A 23396-nucleotide genomic window follows, 5' to 3' on the forward strand; every position below is an offset into this window, starting at 1 on the left:
GGGTATAAATATTAAACAAATATACAAAACACACACCCCATTTTCTTGCAGCAAAAACCAGGGCATGAATTCCAACCTCCCTTCCCACTTGTGCTTGAAGAAGAGGGAGAGAGTGATCATGGCCGATTCTCACCCCTCCCTGTAGCCTCCCACTTTGACCCCACATTGTGTTCTCAGGGGTTCACTGACCCATGGGAGCCCAATTTGGGGGATCATAGAAGACATGGGGGAATTGTTGATTATGAAGGGAACTCTGGAAACTAAATTTTAGCTCACCTGATCAATCAGTTAAATAAAAATCTTTACTCCCCAGGATTAATGCAACCACCCTCAGGAAGACTCCGAATATGACTTGAAGATGGCATAAGACAGTGCTGGGAAACTAAAAGAGTCCGAAACCTTAGTCAGGTCTCCCAGCTGCCCTCCTCTTAGAGGATTTCTGAACTGGAAGGACTTACATTTGAAGTATCTGGGGGTGGGGGAATCCCTGGACTTACCTGGGGCCCTTTTGGGAATTACTGTCAAGATGCTCCCCCCACCTACCACGCCCGAGGGTATCCCACCATGTGAGCAGCAGCACACAAGTTAGCTTGGGAGGAAGGAGAGCAGGCTTTAACTGTGTGGCCAGAAAACATAGTTCCTAGCCTCTCAAGAGGAGAGAGGCCCTGCAAGAGGCCCAGGGGACACACAGAACCTGGGGAGCCACCTTAAAAGGTCCGGGAAGCAGGTGGGTGGAGGTACCAGGTGCCGTCACCTCTGAGCCCCACAAAATTCTCAAACACTAGCACAATTTGATCCTGTTTTTTTTTTTTTTTTTTTTTACTGAAACTGCTATGCAAGGAAATTATTGCCTATACAATGGACATAGGGAAACTTACCTAAGGAAATATGAAAATAATGAGGGAAATATGAACTATAGGAGAAACAGGCAAAATACCAAAGAAATGCCAAATGAAAAAACAAGGCAAACAGTAAGGAAACACCAATCTCGCTGATCTTAAAATCCCATTTTTATCACATAGACCCCCCTTCTGATGTCAAGCACTTTATGCCACATGAGACATAATGCACTTTCCTCTGTGTAAAAGTGTCTTCTTCTCCTATTTCTCTATCTGTATCCAGCAGAGCCAGTGTTATCTCTGCTATTTCCTGTATGTACTATACATTTTTCATATAGTGCAGGCTGAGACTTCTTAAATAAATTAAGTCAAGACATCTGCATCCTGGAACTGTTAACATTAAATGGACACCTGTGCACTCTTTTGCAGGACAACATTTCACCTTTACAAACAAAGGAGGAGGAGGAGGAGGAGGGAGCCACACAGCCTCTCATCATTTTTCATGTTAAACATGAAAGACGATGAGATCATGAGACAGAATTATTTGCTTCTGGGTCAGAAGAGGATTTCTACCATGAGCCCTGAAAAAACAAGTGTTTAGCTCACTGTTTTACTGTGCATATTTAACCAACTGGTAATGGAAGTATTGAACGAAAAGGTCAGTGCTTATTTTTTTTTTGGCATATTTTTCAGTAAACCCAGTTTCAGCATTAGGTCCGAATTCTCAACCATCATATGCATTAGAGCTTCCTCCCCCCAAGAAATTCCAGGAGTACCTTGTGATGAATTATGCACCCCCACTAATTCACTTCTGAGCTTCTGAGTCCCTCCCCCTGAAATGCAGCCTTATTACAGTTTACTTGGAGGGGGCAAGTCAGCTCTTAAAGGGACTGCTCCCTGTCTGTGCGAGAGCTTTGCAGAGGTGGGTATTCCTACCCTCTTCAACAGCTCCCTTCCAGGAGCTGCCTTCTAGCCTCTCTTCAGTTGGTGTCTTCCTGCACATTTCATGACGGTTTCACTCCCCCTTTTGTGCTTCGCTTTGAGGGAAGGGGTTGGATGGGAGGGACAGCATGTAGGAGGGAGAAGCCAGAATGGGCATGGGGAAGAGAAACTCCAAAGTTAGGACTATTCATGGAAATGGCGGGGATTTGGCTCGCTCTTGCCTCAAAGCAAAATGTAAATTTGTTATAAAACAGCATCCTAGAACTGTGGGGAAAGAACGAGGCAGGAGCGAAATGACTTCTACAGGTTGGTAAAATCATGAATAATGCAAAAAAAAAAACAACAACCCTCAAAGCAGTCCAGCAGGGATTGCGAGCTAAATACCCTTGCTTAAATGGCCTTCGTGAAATTCATGAATGGATCAGTGGCTCTTTAAATTTAAATCGTGACCATGTGCAGGGCCTAAGTTTGCTCAGGGTAACATCTGGGCAGAAAAAAGGGTGGTTAACCTCATCAACTCTTTCCAGTGCTGCTACTTGCCCAGCGGGTGAAAAATACAAAAACATGTGTGGTGATGGAACATTCCCCCCACATAGGGCAAACGGATCTCCAGAGGGACATACGAAGTTAAGACAATGCCACGGAAAGATCTGGTTAAGCCCCCTTCCCCTGCAACCCCTGATCCAGTTCAGGGACTCTGTGGCTATCACAAAAACACAGGGGATGCCCTGGGGTTACAACTAGCTTCACCTTGATGTTCCAAATAATCCTTCGTTAAAGCCCATTATGATGACAGACCCAGTCACATTTCTCTCTCACACTCTCAATTCCAGCTCTAAGCTATCAGAAGCGGTGACATTTTAACCAAAGTTATTAATCTTCTCAGCAAATCAATTATTTTTTGTTCTTTATTGACAGGAAACTTACCCTAAACCATTCAAAAATACTAGCAGAGCCTCCTCTGATTCTTTGATCAAGACAGGTAAGTCGTTCTTAGAAAAAGTTTAATGGAATATTTAGGAGGATGCAACAATAAGTATTCAGGGTACTTTCTCATTTCTGTTCTCCAAAAGACAAGTGTATGGAGGGAAAGCTAATGAAAGAGGACACAAATGAAACAGCAACCACCACCACCCCCAGTCCAACTGGTTTGGCTCATCAAGCAACACCCCGTAGCTGTAACATACGAAGCTGGTTTCAACTGTAAATCTCTTTTATGAGCTCGTAACCATAGAGAGAAGTAACATTTCACCCACCTTGGATCTTTCTGAATGCTATCAATGGAAGGTGACCTAGCCAAGGTTCCCTCAGGTGGGATGGCTGGTCCAGATTTGCTGTATGGTGATTCAACAGAAGGACAATACTGCAGCTGTCGGTAGGGGTCTGCGTAATTGGAGGCCGGGCCTGCCGCATAGCTGGCCCTCTGGAAGGTCGCGGTTGCGTTCTGTGCGCCGTGCGGGCTGCCTGTGCGCTGTAAGGGTACGGAGTCGACACCAGGGGAAGATGGGGCTACGACAGGAAAGTAGGGACAAAGTAAAAAATTGAGGACCTGTTCACAGAAATGGTTAACCAGGTCTAGGCAGAGGAAAAAAATACAAGACATATAAACAGGGGTTTGAAAAGAATGAGGGGAAAAAAGAACATTGTCATACCTGAAATCACAATGAAATACACTGATGAAAATTTCAAATATATTATCGTATTTTTTTTCTGAAGTATAATCTTCTGATTAAAGCATATTCCAAAATATTTGCCACAGATAAGTGTGATACAAACAACATACAAACAAAAATCCCCCATAAATTTAATCGCATTGCAGTTCCCCTTGGTTCTAATATTCAATTGTGAGGTCTTTAAAAAGGCAAAATTACTGCCTGATAACTGCAGCACTATTTTGAAGGGCACCAAAAGAGAGAAAATTATTTTTAAGGATGAAATACGTATGCAGTTGCCCCAGCAGCGCCTTTCTATAGCATCCTACATGAAAAGGATTTCTCTCTTTCAATTGATAGATATTGCATAAAATTCTCTTTTTTCTGCATATCGAATCTTTAAATGTACACCACACTTAGAATAATGCTTGCAAAAGAAGTGAAAAGCAATCCAAGCTGGGGTATTAACAGCAGCAAGATAATTCCGGATTTTTAAAGCCCCCTTTTGTAAACGATTGGTAACATGCTTCATAATGCTCAGGTTTTTAATTACTTCCATCTAAAGTTGCTTGAGGAGATCGACATAAAAGTACACTCCCCTCCCCCTCCCCAAATAAGGACAAATCCACACAGCTGTTTAATGGCTTTCCTGGCAGTCTGGGGTGACACACATCTGTCACCACAGAACACCATCATCTGCGGTGCGAAGGTCATTGGACAACATCGACGTGGCCTGACCCCATGGATAGCATTTCACCAGAGCTTTCTGAAACATCTGTGGTGGCACACTAAAATGGATTTGGATATACAGGCATGCATTTAGAATACTTTTAGAATATCACAGAAACTTTCAATAGTACAGTGGGGAAAAGCCAACATAAATTGGAAAAAGCCCAAGAAGTCAATTGGTCCTCAGTGGCTTTAAAAATATGATGTTGGGAAACAATACATTAACATTCAAATATGCTCTAGTGTGGTTTTATTTAAACCATTTTTGAAACAGTAACTAACCAAGACTATAATCAAATGCATACTTGTGTGTTTGTTTGTGTGTGTGTGTGTGTGTGTGTGTGTGTGTGTGTCTGTGTACAATGCCATCAAGTCACAGCTGACTTATGACAACCTCAGCAAGGGGCTTTCAAAGCAAGTGAGAAGTAGAGTTGTTTTGCCATCACCTTCCTCTACAGAGTCTTTCATGGTGGTCTCCCATCCAAGTACCTACACTGCTTAGCTTCTGAGGTAGAGCTATACCATGTTGTCATCCCTCCCATGGGCATGAACGGGATCTCTCCCGACCTTTCATGCAAATGGTCAGACAAAACCTCTTGAAAGTTTCCCAATTTTGTTTTTCTGAACTCATTGGAATTCATTTTTGCAGGGTTAAATGAGACCTTTGGTGACATAGATCTGGAAACTGGGCCACTGGCAATTCTCTAAAATGCAGTGGGAAAGGGGGCAACATTTGGAGGGAGTGGGGAAGAGGTGTATCTTCTTTGCCCTTCCCTTCCTCAGCTGCTTTTCACCAGCTGAGTATCCCCAAATGCGTATTTCCCTGTAGCTGGGAGGAAAACTGAGGGAGAAGAGATCTGCATGTGAAAAGGAGCAGATGGGGAGAAATGCAAGAATCCCTTCCCCAAGTCAGCAATTTCCCCCCACCAGATAATGCCCTCCCCTTACAGCTTTTCCAGAGTTTGAAAGAGACCAAAGTTCTGTTGAACTTCCTGTTTTCCTCTTAATAAAGTTTACTTCAATTTATGTTATGTAATATGGATAATGGGATCCCTTTTTAGAGTTACAGGGAGAACCCCTATGCAACTTGATGACCTTGGATGTGGTATACATTATGAAACTATTTCCATTTACATTGCACAAGTGAATAATTATGAGATAATGAACACAAGTGAATGAAAATATGTGCTCTATTTTGCTTCTGTCACTGGAAACAGAACTTTAGGGACTAAGGTGACATTCCTAAAAACACTTTCATGGGAACAAGCCCTGTTAAACAAATGGGACTGATTTTTGAGTAGACCTGTTTAGAGATGCTGCTTGTATTCCTCAATGTTTAACTTTTATGTACACATGAAGGTATTTTATAACGGTGCCATTGATTTCTCTCCCAAATGTAAATTTAAGAGATGTACCCATTCATCCATCCGGACTGGGATATTATACTGTTGGAATGATTTGATACTGAAGTACTTTGGTGAAAACCAATTGGTGAAACTAATTGTACATTTTCTAAATGTCCTCTGTGACCTTTTAAAAAACCACATGCCAGTTTGAATATAAGCACATACTCAGCATTCTTCACGGTAAAAGTTAAGGACATTATTTTGCTCCTTCCAGGTAGGGTTCAATGTTCATTTTCTTAATGCAATTGGCATTTTCATGTCTATGGAACAGCAAACCAAGCTACAGAATGTACTTGTTATGTATGGCAATGGGCATGGTGGTGCAATACTGAAATCCTATTGGTTAGTAGACACTCAAAAAAGAATGTAATGATACCAAGTTAGTAGTCCACATGCATGAAAATACAAAACAGGCACTTGGTCTTCATTCAACAGTGTGTGTTTCATAATAACTGATCTTTCCAATGGAAATCTAAAAAGTTGAATAATACATAAACCTATAACTTTACAAAATCAATATATTCAAACAGCCATCAATATTTGTGGAAGAAAAGGGCTATAAAACAAAATAAATATATAAACAACCAAAATCCTGGATTCCACAGTATGTTTTTGCTATTAATGTATGTGAAACAAGTGGAGATTCTAAAAATAAACAGAGTTACTGCAGCTTCACATGTTGAACAGTTATCAGATTGAAACCGTATTGACTTCAATGAGATTTAAGGGTACACTGGATTGCATAAACATGAATAACCAGGAAATACAGTTGGGCACCATGAAAGAAAAATTACCCCAAGATCAGCAAATTTCACAAATGTTAATGAAAACCAGAAATCAAGATCTCCATTGAGCTTTGAGACATTTTGTGGACTATGGGGAATTTTCCCCTCTAGCTCTTCCAAATGACTGCCTGGATGTAACATTGGCAATGAACCTGGAAGTATGGAAACAGTATAAAAAATGAAAATCCATGACATTTCAAAGAAATGAAAGGAAATCTTCTGAATAGCCCCACCTTGATTCCATTCCATCCCTTCTCCATCCCTTCTTTTAAAGACATTGGCCATGCCTTGCCCACCTAAACTATGTGAGAAGCATGGGGACCGCTTGAGAACTGGGTCCCGCCTGGTGGGTGGGAAGCTACTTTTCTTCCATAGGCACATGAAAAAAATCTCCTCTACCTTCTTGCCCCCATTCTTCAGCACCACCCACAAAGAGAAAAATAATTAGCCTAAGATTTAAGTATTATCTGTATACTTTTTATTCATACGGGTAGATGAGTTTCCTTCAGTTAGAGTAGGGCATTTGAATGGAATATGGTTGTGTGATTTTGACTATTTATGGCTTTGGAAAGCATCTTGTTTATCAATTCTTCCCTGAGTCTAAAAAGAATTTCATCAATAGCAGTATCAAATCATGCATTCTTAGTTCCATTGCCAGGTTTTTAATCAATTAATCTACCCCAGAATTTCCTACAACAAAGTATCCTCCCTTTTACATCAACTTATCTAAGTTAGTATGCACAGTTATTTTACAGCCTGCTACCTGCATGTTCTGTGCCTTAAAGTGCATCTCACTCAATTGGGCCACGTGTTTATTGTGTGAGCAGAAACTACTATGAGACAAGCAAGTTTTTCCAGGGGCCTCGGTGGTGTTTTGGACTCTGTGTGTGAACAATTCAGGAACATGGTTAGCAGAAAAGCATTTGCAGGATGCAAAAAAACAACCCCCCCCCCCAAAAAAAAACTTCCTGGGGAATACACGTTAAAAGTTAGGGGTCGGGAGCAGGGAATATATTATGTGCAATAAGTGTCATGTCTGGCATGGAAGAGAGACCGAATGCTCAGGTGGGAGTATTTGGTTGCATCAGTCGGTGGGTGGTGCACGGAAGTTGGCAGCTGGAGCTTGTTTCCCTCAGGGTGTCATGAAAGCCTGCCAGTGTTGTTGGCCAGCTTCCAACAGGGGGACAGGGGTTGGGCACACACCTGGCAGCTGGTTGCTGCTCTGAGAGCAGCCAAAGAGAAGCTTCCCTGCCCTTCTGTTTCCAAGAGCCAATGGTGAGTGTGTCGATGGTGAAGCAAGGCCTTGCCAACAACTGGCCACTGCAAGGCCATCTGGGGTAGCAGCTGGGTCTACGGCAGGGAGGAAGGGGAAAAAAGAATAGCACTGAGGCAAGAATTTGCCAAGATGAGCCAGGATTCCTTGACCATATGCGGGCACAATTTTGGTTTCACCAACTAACTGCAGCTACAATAAGCCATGCTTCACATTGTGCTTGAACTAAACATGCAAAATTTCCAGAAATTTTGAAGCCACAGGTGTTTATTCCCCTCCCCTGAATTTTCACAGTTTTATTCTGGGCCTTCACACCTCTAGCCTGAACTAAGCTTAAGTCTGCATTCAGAGTGATATTGCACAAAACCATGGTTACAACTAATTAATACAGTTAATTAATCAACTTCAGTTCCTTGTTTGATGGACCAAACTGGTTTGATGGACCCTACATCCAGACATGAATGCTCACCATCAGATTTAGATTCAGATTTATTAATACAGCATAAGCCAGTAAAAACACGTGTCATTTATACAAAAGGTAAAAAATTACGGCAGTTCAACCAAAAAACATTCGTAATTAAAATTTCCAAATAATTTATAATAGACTAAAATTGACCAAATTATGAATTAACCTAATTGCAGTTGTCCAACATTAGGGGTCGAACTTTATATGCTATTGCACAAAATGTGGTTACCTGTCTTGCCATCTGGGCATTCCCTTCCCAGAGGAGACTCTTAATTCTCCCTTCATCTGAGCTGACTGCGATTTGTCTGAGTGGGGGAATGATTAGCTTACAATGAGCTTCCTCGTAGAAGGAGCACCTGAGCAAAACATGCTCTATAAACTCCAATTCCCCCAACTTACAAGGGCACACCCATTCTGTTATTGGAAGCTTCTTAAATCTGTCTTGTAAAATCGCCGAAGGTAAGGCGGAGCATCTCGCTAGTGCGAAAGCTCTCCCTTGCTTGTGCAGCTCTATGAATGATATATATTCTGCTGGTACTTGAATATATCCATTTCTGATAGGAGCCAAAAAAGCTGGAGAATCCGTAAGTTCCTTCTGACATTCCATATCAAAAAGCCTTTGTCTAATTGTGTACCTTGCTTGATCTCTATTTAGTTCCAAGAGGGAGTACGGGGAGAAGCTGAGGCCTCTAATTCTCTGTTCAGTCTGCTTTCACCACCTGAATTTAAAATTATCATGGAGAAGTAATGGAAGGAGCCCCTCTGTCACCCCATGCACTTTCAACCAGAGAAAAATTGAAGAGGCCAATCCTAGACTCCATCTTTAAGATTGAACTCGCTCCAACAGAAGATAGCTAGATAAAGGTGACCCCAACAAAGTCCCATATAACAACTGATTCATTGATTTGGCCTGAAGCAATTTTAAGGCAGTTGGGACAAAATAGGCTCCCCTTGTGCGAATTTTTAAAAAAATATTATGTGATGATCTCTTGGCAAGGTTTGCAACCTGTTTATGATGTTCTGAACGTAGTCGATTCACCTGAAAAGTCAGCCCCAGGTATCTAATGGTCTTAACCTCTTTGATTTTCCCCCCGTCTATAAACCAGGCTCCTTTCCTTCTATGTCTGCCAAAAGCCATCACCTTGGTTTCCCTGCCATTTATTGTAAGCGATTCACTAATACAATAATCAGCTAAACAGGCCAGTGCTCTTTTCATGCCAACTGGGATCCTCGATAGAATCACTACATCATCTGCATAAAGGAGGATCGGAATATTTTGATGCACCAATTTAGGCGGATGGAAGGCTGCTGAATTCAGACAACAAGCCAAATAATTGATATAGTAGATAAAAAGCATGGGTGCCAGAAGACAACCTTGCCTGACTCCTTTAGATGTTTCAATTGGTTCTGTAAGGTGTCCATATCTATTGTACCTTATTATTGCCATCTGCGCATACAGAGCGCTTATAACAAAAAGGACCTTCCTGTCTATGGAAGAAGCTTCCAGTTTGGCCCATAGCCGGGACCTTGAGATCGAATCAAAAGCTGCCTTAAAGTCTACAAAGGTGGTGTATAGCGAGGTCAAATTCTTAGAGCTATATTTTTCTATTAGGTGTTGAAGAATTATACAATGCTCAATTGTACCTCTATCTTCTCTAAAACCTGTCTGAGCCTGCACAATAACCTTCTCCTGATCTAACCACAACTAACTTATCAAGCAAGTGTCCGGCATATAACTTGCTGATCATGCTTAATAAGCTTATCGGCCTGTAATTTGCTGGCTCATCTCTCCTCCTTTTCTTAAAAAATGGAACCACCACCGCCATCCCCCAGTCTTTTGGAATGTGGCCAGTAGCATCAATATATGTGAACAGGGCTGCCAAGAGGGGCCCCACCAGCCATCGGGTTCCTTAAGGAATTCAGGGGGGATCCCATCCTCTCCTGGAGCCTTCCTCTTCTTTAAACGTCCAATATTCAAGAGTATTTCCACCAGGGAGACTGGGGGCCACTCTGGGAACTCTCCTGGCTCCCCATATGTTAACGGAGGCATGGCTTCACGTGGTGGTTTGAACAAGTCCAAACCATCCTGGTTTGATGGACCAACTAAGAATGGTTTTGTGTTTTGCATGAAGTGAAAGAATGAACTAGCAGTGGTTCTGAAACTTTTCTGAAGTACAATCCACTTCTTAAGTTTTTGTACTCTTCTGGATTCTCTTCTCAACTTATTTACACCTTTCGGGGCCCACTGGCAAAGTAACTCCACATTACTTTCCCCTTCCCCAGAATGAAACACCGGAATGACACATCAGCCAACACTGAACACATTTGTATTCTATTTTTCATTTTTAGTATTTCCAAATATAGAACTGTTGGAGAACCACTGTGCTATGCAAACCTTGGCAAAGTGCCTAGAAGTGCCAGCTATAGCTGGCTTCATTTTACATAAGCAACATATTCCAACGAAACGTAGAGCAAGAACACACAGAAGAAGAAAAACTAGAACCAAAACAGTAGGGGGCACAGTGGAGGTCTGGAAAGAGAGGAGGAAATCGGTGAAAATGGCTCTCAGTCTTCCACTAATAGAAGCATCTGGTGCCAGCAGAAAACAAGGCTTGTCCAGATATTTCTTGGGGGGCCCTCCTGTTCCTTAAAATTTAGGGCATGAAACCTTACCTGGTAATGCCATTCAGAGCCTGTTTGAGACCATGAAGAGCGGGTAGGCTGGTGGGGGCCCAAGCAGAGAGTTGGTCCCCCTCCCACGTGGCGATATCAGCACTGGAAAAATGGGCTCATTTATATTTATTTATTTAATCACATCTCTACCCCACCCTCCCCAGCAAAAGCCAGCCTCAGATCAATCAAATACACAATATAACAAGAATTAAAAACATTTTAAAACAACAATTAAAACCAGCCCTATAAAATCATTAAATAAAGGATAGCATGTATCTGATGGCACCCTTAATTGTACAGCTGACAACAATAGGGCATGCTGGAGAATGAGACCCCATAGAGTAGCATAAAGGGTAAGCAGGGCAGGAGTAGGGAGGCCAGCATTTATACAGGATACCGTTGCGGGCCTCAGTCATAAGCCAGGCAGAATAGGTCTATCTTGCAGGCCCTGTGGAACCCTGGTCTCACTGGAGAGGCTATTCCACCAGGCAGGGGCCCGGGCAGAGAAGGCCCTGGCCCTGGTCAAGACCAGCCAGACACTCTTTGGGTCAGGGACCACCAGTAAGTTGGTGTTAGATGATGGTAAAATCCTCTGGGGCACATACCAGGAGAGGTGATCTTGCAGATTCGAGGGTCCCAGTCTGTATAAGGCTTTAAAGGTCATAACAAGCACCTTAAACCTGACCCGATACTCCAGCTGGAGCCAGTGCAGTTGGTAGAGCACTGGCGTAATATGCGCCCGCTGCTGCAGTGAGATCCCCACGAGGAGCCGCACTGTGGCATTCTGTACCAGCTGGTGCTTTCAAGGGCAGACCTATGTAGAGCAAGTTGCAGTAATCTAGCCTAGAGGTGACTGTCGCATGGATTACCATAGCTAAGTTGGGGAGGTAAGGCAACAACTGCCGGACCCAGCGGAGATGGTAAAACGCCTACTGGGCCACGGCTGTGACCTGTGCCTCCATTGACAAGGAGGCATCAAGGGTCACACCCAGGCTCCTGACCCCAGACATAAGTGTCAACTGCATGCCGTCAAGAGCCGGGAGTTGGCACCCCACCCCAGAGCCACCACGGCTGAGCCACAGGACCTCCGTCTTCAATGGATATAGTTTCAGCCAGTTTTGCTTCATCCATTCAATCATGGCTTACAAGCACCTGGCCAGTGTGACCAGGGCAGAGTCTGGATGGCCATCTATTAGGAACTCCACAATGGATAAACGGCTTCTCCATCTAATTATATAAATACACAAAAATACAAGTTTGCAGATAAGAGTTAGTTTGGATGGCCAACTGTCTAACCCCATACCCACACGGAGAGGGGTCAGACAAGGTTGCCTTCTAGCCCCTTTTCTTTTTAATATTTACATAAATTCTTTACTAACATGCTTGCAGAACGAGGAAGTGACTGCCCCATATTTATCCGCACAGAAAAAACATCCTATTCTTATGCATGCGGATGACGCAGTTGTCTTTGCATTAACTAAGACGGGGTTAAAATCTGCACTGGAGAAACTAACACGACAATGCCAGCTAATTTAATTAGAGATTAATTATGAGAAGTCCAAGATAATGTGTTTTAATTCACGATATAGGAAATCATCATGGCAAATCAATGAACGTTAGATTGAGCAAATTAAATCCTTTAGAATAGATACTTGGGAGTAGTATTCTCATATAATGGCAAGAGTACTGCTCATACCCAATCTGTGATTATGTCAGTGCAAAGGAGTGCCAATGCTATTATAAGATTCATTAGGACAAGGGGCGGGGGATGTATACCTGCGACCATAAAGGTTTTTAATGCCAAATCCTTATCCCAACTTTGTTACGGTGCACAATTGGGCTTTTATAATAATTTCACCACTTTGGAAAGAGTTCAATCTGTTTATAATCCATACACTTTCTTCAGTTGGCATCAATCCGGCACGTTTGATGGACCTAGGGATGGACAGAACAAAAGCTATAGTCCACCAATGCTTGTGTGATATGGAGTTTCAGTCGGAGATTGCACAACTTTCTGGGGTGTATAGGGATTTATTATTTTGTGGTGGCAAAGCCATGGTCCCATATCTCATCAACATTACATCACTCAACTGAGATGGGCATTCTCTAGAACACGATTTGATGCCCTCCCCTTGGCTGTTCTCCTGGGTAGATTTTTAAATCAACCCAGAGGGCTGAGAAAATGCTTATGAAACACGGGAGTGGAAGAGTCCCTGTCACACATTTTATTACATTGCGAATTTTATTTGGAACTTAGAAGATCCATAATTGAACCCTGGTTACAACTATTTGGCCTGTTACATCAATATGTAACTAAAGAGAGTTTAATTATTCTATTTCAGCTCGAGGATAAAAATCCCGCTATATCCTATGATGTAGCTAAATTTTGTTGGAAGGCCATTACCAAAAGGAATGTTCAAAACAAAAAGGGTTATACTATTTGCGATGCATCAGATGATGAGTGATGGGTGAACCAAGGTATAATGTTTATTTATTTATTTATTTATTACAATATTTTAATATGTTGATAAATGTATTTTAACTTGTCCTTTTTAGGATATCTTATTCTGTTCTCTCTGCTTTCACTTAACGGTATATATGTACCTGCACTGTTTTGTAATTCTCTGCTGGCCATTGGCTGTAACAACAATAAACAAACAAGGCCTTCCATCAGCAGATAAAGCTGGGTGTCATCAGCATATTGATAACACCCTAGCTTGAAACTCCTGACAACCTGGGCGAGAGGGAGCATATAGATGTTAAACAACATAGGGGAGACATCGCCCCTTGTGGAACCCCACACACCAAAGGGCGCTGCTGCAATATTTCATCTCCAAGCACCACTCTCTGTCCCCAATCTTGGAGAAAGGAGCGCAGCCTTTGAAGGTCTGACCCAAAAAACCAGCATCAGTGTGGCGGTGGTCTAAAAGATCACAGAATTGCATTGGACTTCTTAGCCGCTATCTCACACTGTTGACTCATATTCAGTTTGTGGTCCACTAAGACTCCCAGATCTCTTTCACATGTACTGTTGTCAAGCCAACTATCTCCCATCTTGTACCTGTGCCTTATGTTATTTCTGCCTAGGTGAAGTACCTTACACTTCTCCCTATTGAAATCCATTTTATTGCGTATGGCCCAGCTCTCCAGTCTATCAAGGTCATTCTGAACTCTGACCCTGTCCTCTGGGGTATTAACTACCCCTTCTAACTTGGTGTCATCTGCAAATTTGATTAGCATCCATCATCCAAGTCATTTATACAAATATTAAATAGTACTGGTCCCAGGACAGACCCTTGTGGCACCCCACTGGTCACTCCTCTCCAGGATGAAGTTGTGCCATTAATGAGCACCCTTTGGGTTCAGTTGGTCAACCAATCCACCTAACACTAGCAGTGTCCAACCCACATTTTACTAGCTTTGCTTCAAGAAGATCATGGGGGACTTTATCAAAGGCTTTACTGAAATCAAGGTACACTACATCTACAGCATTCCCTTCATCTACCATACTTGTCACTCTTTCAAAAAATGATGTGTTTTAAGCCACATTTTAATAAAAGGACAACAATATTACATTTTAATTAAAGGTACTAAAAAGAAAAACTGTAGCAGAGACCACAGTCTTGCCTGGGCAATTTCCACTGACCTTTGTGAAAATTCAAGGTTTGCATTCAAATGCAAAAAGAAAAAAAGAAAAAAAAAAAAAAAGAAATTATGGTAGTAATTTGTTTGTGTAATCATCTTCTTCCATATCAGTTTAACATGCATATTCTATTTATAAACATCTTTAATAAAAACAACAGCCTATCATAAATGCTGAATGAATACCTGAATGATCTGCCCTTAATACTTCATTTTGATATACATTATCCCTGCACGTTATAGTGTATGTACATACAATCCATGTACGTATAATCATTTTTTTTTGTATTTGTACTGAGTAATTCATACATTACATTCAGTGGGTATATGTAATTTAAAACCCGCATTCATCAGGGAAACTGCTTCTCAGTTTTATTTTTCAAGTGAATGTGCATTCTCTCTTTCTTATAAACAGATGCATGTATGCTGAACATGTGTTCACTGTAACATGTGTATAGAGGTTTATTCCAATTTTTGTCTCAAAAAGGACCCTGATTTGCAGTGCCTAAGTGCCAAACTTAACCTATTTTAGAGCTTGACCTATCTTTCTCACTCTTCTTTTTGACACACTGTTTTGTCTTTGTCCTTAATGAATTAAATGTTCCTCAACATTTTTCAAGTTGTGGATTTTTCCCGTTTGGGAAACCTAAAACGAACAAAAACTAGACAGAGACATTCTGTCTATAATTTTCTTCCCTCTGTAAGGTTTCAGTTATAACACATAATCTTCTCTCTCTCTCTTTACTAGATTTCTGCTTGGCTTTAAAGCTATCTTTGTCATTTCAGTCTACCTCTTAAATTATCTCAGGCACACACCTAAGGAGGCAAAGACAGCTAAGAAGTAAGAGAGAGATACCACTTTTTATTAGCTTTAATTAATATTTTATATGTTAAAAGAGATATATTTGCTCTAGTATGACAGCCAAGTATAACAAAGTACCTTTCCTTCTTATTTAATGACAATGACAAGAGTACATATAAAAAGACACTTGACTGAAACTAGGGTTACATTTCCAGTCAATTAACTGCTTAGGTTGATTAAAAACTCTTTTCACTGACTAAAAATGAAGGCACCCTGGTTAATCAGACAGCAGAGGGTTTTTTAAAGTTTTGATTTTTTTTTTCAAAATACAAAAACTTAGCAAAACCCCTGGATGGCAGGCATCACCTTAAGAAGAAGTATTCCACCTTCTCCCACACAGGATGGAACGCCTCTTCTAAAATGGAAACAAATTTTTAAAACAAAGCAGGGCCTTTTCATCGTAATAGTTATGAGTACTCAAAAATGGCTCCAAACCCATGCTTATTTGACAGTAAGCTCCAATGAATTCTGTACAAGTTACTTCTCACTAAGCATTCTTAGGATCTCACAGCACATGCAGCTAATATTTGTATATGTTATGGTTTTAGCATTAACATGAATGAGATTTGAAAGTGAAGTTTTTTTCTGACTTCTGCTCATGAACTATCACCATATTTTTGAGTCTTAATGGTTAAATATTCTGGATTTTGGGAACCATATGGTGCAGATTGTGGGCAAAGTCCTTGGAATTCTTGATACTGATACATTCATTATTTCGTTTGGTTCTCAGCTTCCTTGTCGTAATATGCAATTATTGTAGGTTCCAAAACACAGTCCTTCCAAAGCTGAAATTTTATGTGTATTTACATTTTAACAGCTGATTTTACTTGTGCTTTTTTCAAACACAGGACATATGCACTTTTCAAATCATCAGGTGTCACAAAGAATTTCAAATATATTGTGGCAAGCAGCAAGCAAAAATATACAGCTGAGAATGTGCAGCTGAGAACTAAGCAAAACAATCGGCACCTTACCTGACTCCCTACGATGAGATGCACAAAGGGATCCAGAAACTGACCTCTCTTGTTCCCAAATGCCAACTACAACCCAATGGTGACTGTGGTAGGAAAGGTGATTACACACTATAAAGTACTCAGGTTAGTGTGGGGTCCCCAACCCACGTGTATGTTTGTGGGTGTCCCCACTCGGCCTATAGTACCATCTGGAGACCACTTCAGATAAGGAAAACAGTGCTGAAGCCCTTCCCAATATATTGCAGTCAAGCTCCAAACTGCACACTCTGCATGCAGGAGTTGAGAATCCACAACTCATCATCATTATCACTTATTACATTTATTATATTTCTAGCCTGCCCTCCCCGGCTGAAACTAGACTCATGTCTGATTGTCACATAGGACACATGGGGGACCCAACCTGTGTTCTCCTTAATGTGTAAATAATCCCTCTTTCTGACTTCTTGAACTATTTGATTTTTTTAGACCCCTCAGTTTCTGGAATAGTGCAGCCAGGCAACAATTTTCAAATCAAATCCTGCATTACAATCCATATGAATATAAACATGGATGTGACCAATAAGCCATATTCCCATTCTCAAATCTGTGTACCTTCAAAATTTGAAGAAACTCCATTCAGGTACCAATGATTACACTGCAAAATCATGAATAAAATTACCCTAAACATTTAATACAGATTAGTTGTTCTGCCAGTTTCTTTGTTGTGAATAAACTATGTGCATGTACTACAGACTGCGGCAAAAATGTGAGCATCATGAGTATTCTTGAAGGTGGTTCGGCAGGCACAAGTAGTCAGGTTGCATTCCTGTGCACAGGAGTACATCTCCGTTTATACATGAATTGGTAAAATATGAGAAACATGACATCTGAAAGTATGTTCTAAATTGTTCTATATTGACTGGTGACCAGTAAAAACAAATGAAAGTCCAGAACTCACCATTTATTGCCCTGCAGACATAAGCTCTCACTAGCTAAGGAACATTTCACCATGCTGCAATTTCAGCTACAGAATCAGCACGACCAACAACAGACGAGATAGAAGGGACTGGACATCCACATATTTAATGAAGAACCAAAGGGTCATCTAGACCCAATAAACGTGGCGTACTATCTCTCACAAAGAAAAAAAAATGTTCTAGAAGACTAATTTTAAAGCAAAATCTCAGTATGCTATAAGTGTCTTTAAGTAACGTCTGTTCAGAGAAGCCTGTAGGAAGGTCCCTCTGACATTCACACTGTAGCTCGCTCTTCCTGAGGGCAAATTCTGCCCAGCACAGCACGTATCTTGAGCGAGGGGGCTGGACTCTACCTCATGCTTAGCTGAAACCTGTTTTCTACCTCCGGCTTTAATCCTGGTCTGTCGGTCCATGTCTCCAAGTTACGGTCTTCATCCTGTTCCCACAGACCAGGAGTTCCCGACAGCATGCCTGTGTGGTGCCCACCAATATGTTTCCTGGATCCTGCCAAGTGTTTTTAGAATGAGGTCAGGGCCAGGTGGGGCTTTTGCCCAGCAGGGCTTCTGATTGGTTGTGGAGATATTTTAAAAGTCGCTTCAGTGACATCTGCTACCACAGCACAAGGATCTTCACTACTGCATGGAGTCATTTTAAAGTCAACCTGTTAAACAGAGATTCTGCTTGAAATTTTGAAGAGTTACTACTTGCATTATGTGCAACCTCATTCCCTGGAATTCTGTGGTTGGTTCAGCCTCCTATGGTAGTAGGCTTCAACTCCTGCAGTTGGCTTGAAAAGGTTGGGGATCCCTGCATCAGACTGACCATTCAGATTCTATCCTTTCAGCTTACTGGTCTTCACCTTTACTTCACCTTTAGCTTGCTCTAAGTCATATATTCTAGCTTTGAGCCCAAGAACAGAAATGGTCTCAATTCTGCTGATGGTATCGCTTTACTCTGCTCTGGTTAGACCTCACCTAGAGTATTGTGTTCAGTTTTGGGCACCGCAATTTAAGAAGGATGTAGACAAGCTGGAACGTGTCCAGAGGAGGGCAACAAAGATGGTGAGGGGTCTGGAGACCAAGTCCTATGAGGAAAGGTTGAAGGAGCTGGATATATTTAGCCTGAAGAGGAGAAGATTTAGAGGTGATATGATAACCATCTTCTAATACTTGAAGGGCTGTCACATAGAGGATGGTGCTGAGTTATTTTCTGTTGCTCCAGAAGGTTGGACCAGAACCAACGGGTTGAAATTAAATCAAAAGTTTCCATCTAGACATTAGGAAGAATTTTCTAACAGTTACAGCGATTCCTCAGTGGAATAGGCTTCCTCGGGAGGTGGTGAGCTCTCTTTCCCTGGAGGTTTTTAAGCAGGGGCTAGATGGCCATCTGTCAGCAATGCTGATTCTATGACCTTAGGCAGATCTTGAGAGAGAGGGCATCTTGGCCACCTTCTGGGCATGGAGTAGGGGTCACTTTGGGTGTGTGTGTGGGGGAGGTAGTTGTGAATTTCCTGCATTGTGCAGGGGGTTGGACTAGATGACCCTGGTGGTTCCTTCCAACTCTATGATTCTATGCTGATGTTTTGTCAAAGATTACAAAGTACAACAATTATTACCTTCTCACCAGACAATCTGCTAGTTCCCCTCCTCCCCCCTCCAAATCCCTTCTCAGCTAAATGGGTATGAACAAGGAGTTTAGCTAAGAAAATAATATTTGCTGTCCTAAAATCCATTAGCATTTTAGTAATTAAAATATCTAGAAGAAGCTCATTTCACTGGAACGTAAGTGGATAGATCCATTTCTCTCTAGCTTCCTTATACAATGGACATTCAAATAGAACATCCTTCACAATTTCTATAATCCCTATACCACAACTGCAGTATCTCCCTGAAAAATTGTATATCTAATGCATGGCCTTCAGAGATTGCACACGGTAGTGCATTTAATCCTGCAAGCATAATTGCTCACCTATATCTTGGAACTGTAAGTATCTTGGATTGTAAAGACAGGTGGGATTCCCATAGGGAGAGTAGAGTGAACATGCCTAGCTTGGCAATGATACTATTGATATCAATCTTCATAATCAACTGCTTGAAAATCTTACAGGATAGGGGCCACCCTAATGTAGAAACTACTTTCTCTGGGCATTGTAAATATTCAATTTCTCCATTATAGCCTGATTCCATGAACCGGAGAAATGATCTTGTTACTAATTTGGCCAACCAACCTGATATTGTGGTGAAACCGGCTGATAAGGGCGGGGCCATAGTTGTTTTGTCCATCGAAGATTATAATAGTGAAATCCATAGACAGCTTAACAATAATCAATTCTATCAAAAATTGTCCCATGATCCGACGGATGAAATACAACTCATCATCCGCACAGTGATCAATGAAGCTTTGGCAAGTGACCATATATCGAAAGAAACGGCAGAGTTTCTTTATAATGAATTCCCGAAAATACCAAAATTCTACATCCTACCTAAAATCCACAAACCCACACGCCCACCTTTGGGTAGACCACTAGCTAAATATTTACTTAATACTTTTACTATGGCAACGAGCACTTATATCAAGGATACTAGACACTTCATCACTAGAATGGAACAAGTGAAGGTTCCTTTAAACTCAATATTGTGTACGTTAGATGTTAACGCCCTCTACACTAATGTACCGACGGACGAGGTACGAACAATAATTGCGACACTTCTTGACACCCGTCTGTCTTTGCAACCCCTGACTCAATTTTTATTGAATTTATTGGATATAGTAACAGAGAAAAATTATTTTGTATATGACAACACATTCTACATGCAGAAACATGGGGTTGCCATGGGCAGTGCATGCGCCCCGTCTATAGCCAACATATACATGGTGGCCTTTGAGCATGCGCACATTCTACATAACAACCCATTTAGTAATAATATCATCTCGTATGTTAGGTACGTGGATGATTTGTTTCTGGTCATGACTGACACACACAACTTTCACGAATTTTGCAACTGTATTAACTTGCAAGATCCCAATATTACCCTCAGTGGGGAATGCAACAACACATCTATTCCATATTTAGATGTTACCGTATATAAGAAACTTGACGGTAATTTAGGTGTCCGTCCTTACACTAAACCAATGGCACGGAATACCTTTCTGCACTACAACTCTTTCCACCCGCTCCACCTGAAGGATAATCTTCCTTTTAGCCAATTCTTAAGACTTAAAAGGAATTTATCTGATAATTCAGACAATAATCATTCCATGAGGCGCTTTACACAAGATTTACAACATCGAGGTTACCCAGCACACGTGATAGAACGGGCAAAATGTAAAGCCCAACTGAAACCTTGAGCAGAGCTACTTGTAGAATCACCTATCCAGAAGGACGAACACCTTACTTGTGTGTTGCAGTACACATCAATGTCCCCCCTAATTCGGCGAGTTATTTATAGACATTGGCACCTGGTGCAACATTTACCAGGATGTGCACTGCCACCTCGTGTGGCATATAAACGCACGAGATCCTTTAGGGATATGCTTGTACAAAATACTTCTCACAAGAGCACCAAATCAAATCTGCCTAATGGTAATTATAGATTGTTCTTGTTTAAGCTGTAGGTTTATGCTGACTGTGAAAGAAATTACAAATCCAACCACAGGGAAGATCTATCCTAAAGGCTTAAATACTGCGCTGGACTTAACATGCTATTTGTAAGAATTTACTAAAATTGTCTGTTATAATTGTCGAACTGTATAAGTGTCAGCTATGATGTTCACAGTATATTTAGAACTCTGTATCTTTAAATTGTTAAAGTCGAGCCGTACTATGTACTCACGTGACTGTACTCTATTTAGTTGGGGCGGTAACATGGCCACTTTGACAACGCGGAAGCATTGTAATTTACAACTAGCGTGTAAGTATCTTGATAATTTGATATATCTTTCCTGTTAGTAAGCATGTTTGTAAGTATTATTTATGCCGTTATACTGCACATCGTTATTTTGTTTATATAGTGGCCCCTGAGGAAGGCTGTTATCAAGCCGAAACAGAAAGGAAACCGGACTTCTGTCGAATCGTTTCATCACCTTACCTTCTGAAGAGACGGACACTTTCCTAGTTTATTCACTCTAGGACTGTACGATCCTCTCATTGTGGCTACATATGTAATTGTGGACATTGTCCACGAATGTAACAGATACGGAATGTAACTGTTTGTATTGTTATATGCCTTATGAAGCATAAATGAGAATTGTTTGCAGTATCTGAGCCCTAGCTTCAACGGAATGCGGGCCAAGTTCCAGTCTAAGGGCAGTGCCAGCTACATATTTAGGAATCCCACAGATTTGATGCAAGCATTGTATTAGCAGCCAATCTATAGTCTCATTTATCCTATGGACTTAGATTATTGCCCCATGTAGTAGTTGAGGCAATACCGTAGTGATAAAAGGTGTGACTGCTGCCAGAAAATACTGTCCACCTTTCCTGTAGGAAAAAAGCTGATGTGCCATCACAGCCTTACACAGAGGTTTCCAAGTTAAATGTGCATCAAAAATCACTCTCAGATATTTAAAAGACCTAACCTACTCGTTCATTATCCTCTAAAATCCATTTATATCTTAGATCTTGTCTCGCTTTTGTAAAAACCAATAGATATTGTTCATCGACCCATGTTCTTGACAGTACTTAGAGAAGAACCGTATTAATCTTTGTAGCCCAATAGATCATTATATTAACACCAGATCATCACCATATAATAAAATGGGTATTTCTAAGGCCCCAAGTTTTGGCAAGTGAAGTTCATCTTGTTTAAGAGCAGGTGCTAAATCAAAAAGTGATGGAGCCATCAGAAATCCCTGCTTAACTACGGACTTCATAATAAACTTTCCTATCATTTGCCCCTCTGGCCCACATCTAACCTGGATGGTTGTATTATCATAAAGCATCCACATCAACCACAGCAATCTATGATCAATCTATGCAACCATTATATTTTAACTGAGAAAATGATTGTGCGCCACATTGTATACTTGCTATGTACAGGGCTGTCATAACCAGTGTTTTGCAGCCTAAGCATAAATTGCAGAATCAGATCGAAAATATGTCATAATATTGTGGATTTCAAACTGCCATGTGGGCAATTACCAGTTTGAATACTCTCCCAAACTTTACACCCTGACAACCACTCTATCTGCACGTACAAATTTAGCATCTGAAGGAGGAGGATTCTAGTCCAACTACCTCCTTAAATGCTGACTTTCTATGTACAGGAAGTTGCGGGGAAGGGGGATTAGAGTTGCCAACCTCCAGGTATTAGCTGGAGATCTCCTGCTATTATAACTGATCTCCAGCCGATAGAGATCAGTTCACCTGGAGAAAATGGCTGTTTTGGCAGTTGGACTCTATGGCATCGAAGTCCCTCCCCTCCCCAAACCCCGTCTTCCTCAGGCTCTGCCCCAAAAACATTCCGCCGATGGCGAAGTGGGACCTGGCAACCCTAACCGGCATGGGACAATCCACCAAAAAACCCGCACACCTATAGCATGTCATCTACCCGACAATGTATATCATGTTTACCCTTAATGCTAATGATGATCTAAGTAAGTTGGGTCGGGAAATGGTATGCAGGACTACATTTACTTCATTTGCAAATTACACTCCTGATTGCAGAAGGTGGTGAAGAAAACAGAATGAGCACGGTTGTTTGGTGGTTTTTATTTTTAACTATCACCCATTCTTAGTTGTATTTTTCAGCATCTGAGCACATTTTTAGACAATTACTTGCTTCCTCAATTGGACTAGTCTGTGATTAAACTTTTTTTCTGCTGTAAATCAGCAGTATACATTCATCCAAATACAGCACAATTACAGGGGTATAAAACTACTTATTTTTTTTAAGCCTAACTTTAAAAAACCTAAATATAATGATTAAAGAAACAGAAACATAGAACCACAGAATCCCAATGATCTGCTAGTTATAACAAGAGTAAGAATTCCATTTGCTTTAATGAGTAGCATTACTCACAATTATTGGTTCGTAAATATATTCCCTCATTAATTTATTCACTATAGAGGATATTTATGCTGCACTGAAACATTCCTGCTATGTTAGATTTATAAACTTGGGCATCTTCATTGCATCTTCAATAGCAGGCTTGTAGAAAAGTGGAAGATGTGATCAGCCTGTAGTCTGATTTAGCTA

At 41.1% G+C, this 23396-nt stretch overlaps 1 protein-coding gene across 1 annotated transcript in view; it reads right to left on the reverse strand.

Annotated features, from left to right (window-relative positions):
- The window catches only part of CTNND2 (catenin delta 2), a 509931-nt gene that overhangs the window by 252021 nt on the left and 234514 nt on the right, over positions 1 to 23396 (reverse strand). The window contains exon 8 of the mRNA XM_056854116.1: positions 3038 to 3290. Within this exon, the coding sequence (XP_056710094.1) occupies positions 3038 to 3290 (253 nt within the window). The remainder of the gene's footprint in view (positions 1 to 3037; positions 3291 to 23396) is intronic.

Source organism: Euleptes europaea, chromosome 8, assembly GCF_029931775.1.
Source record: "Euleptes europaea isolate rEulEur1 chromosome 8, rEulEur1.hap1, whole genome shotgun sequence".
NCBI lineage: Eukaryota > Metazoa > Chordata > Lepidosauria > Squamata > Sphaerodactylidae > Euleptes > Euleptes europaea.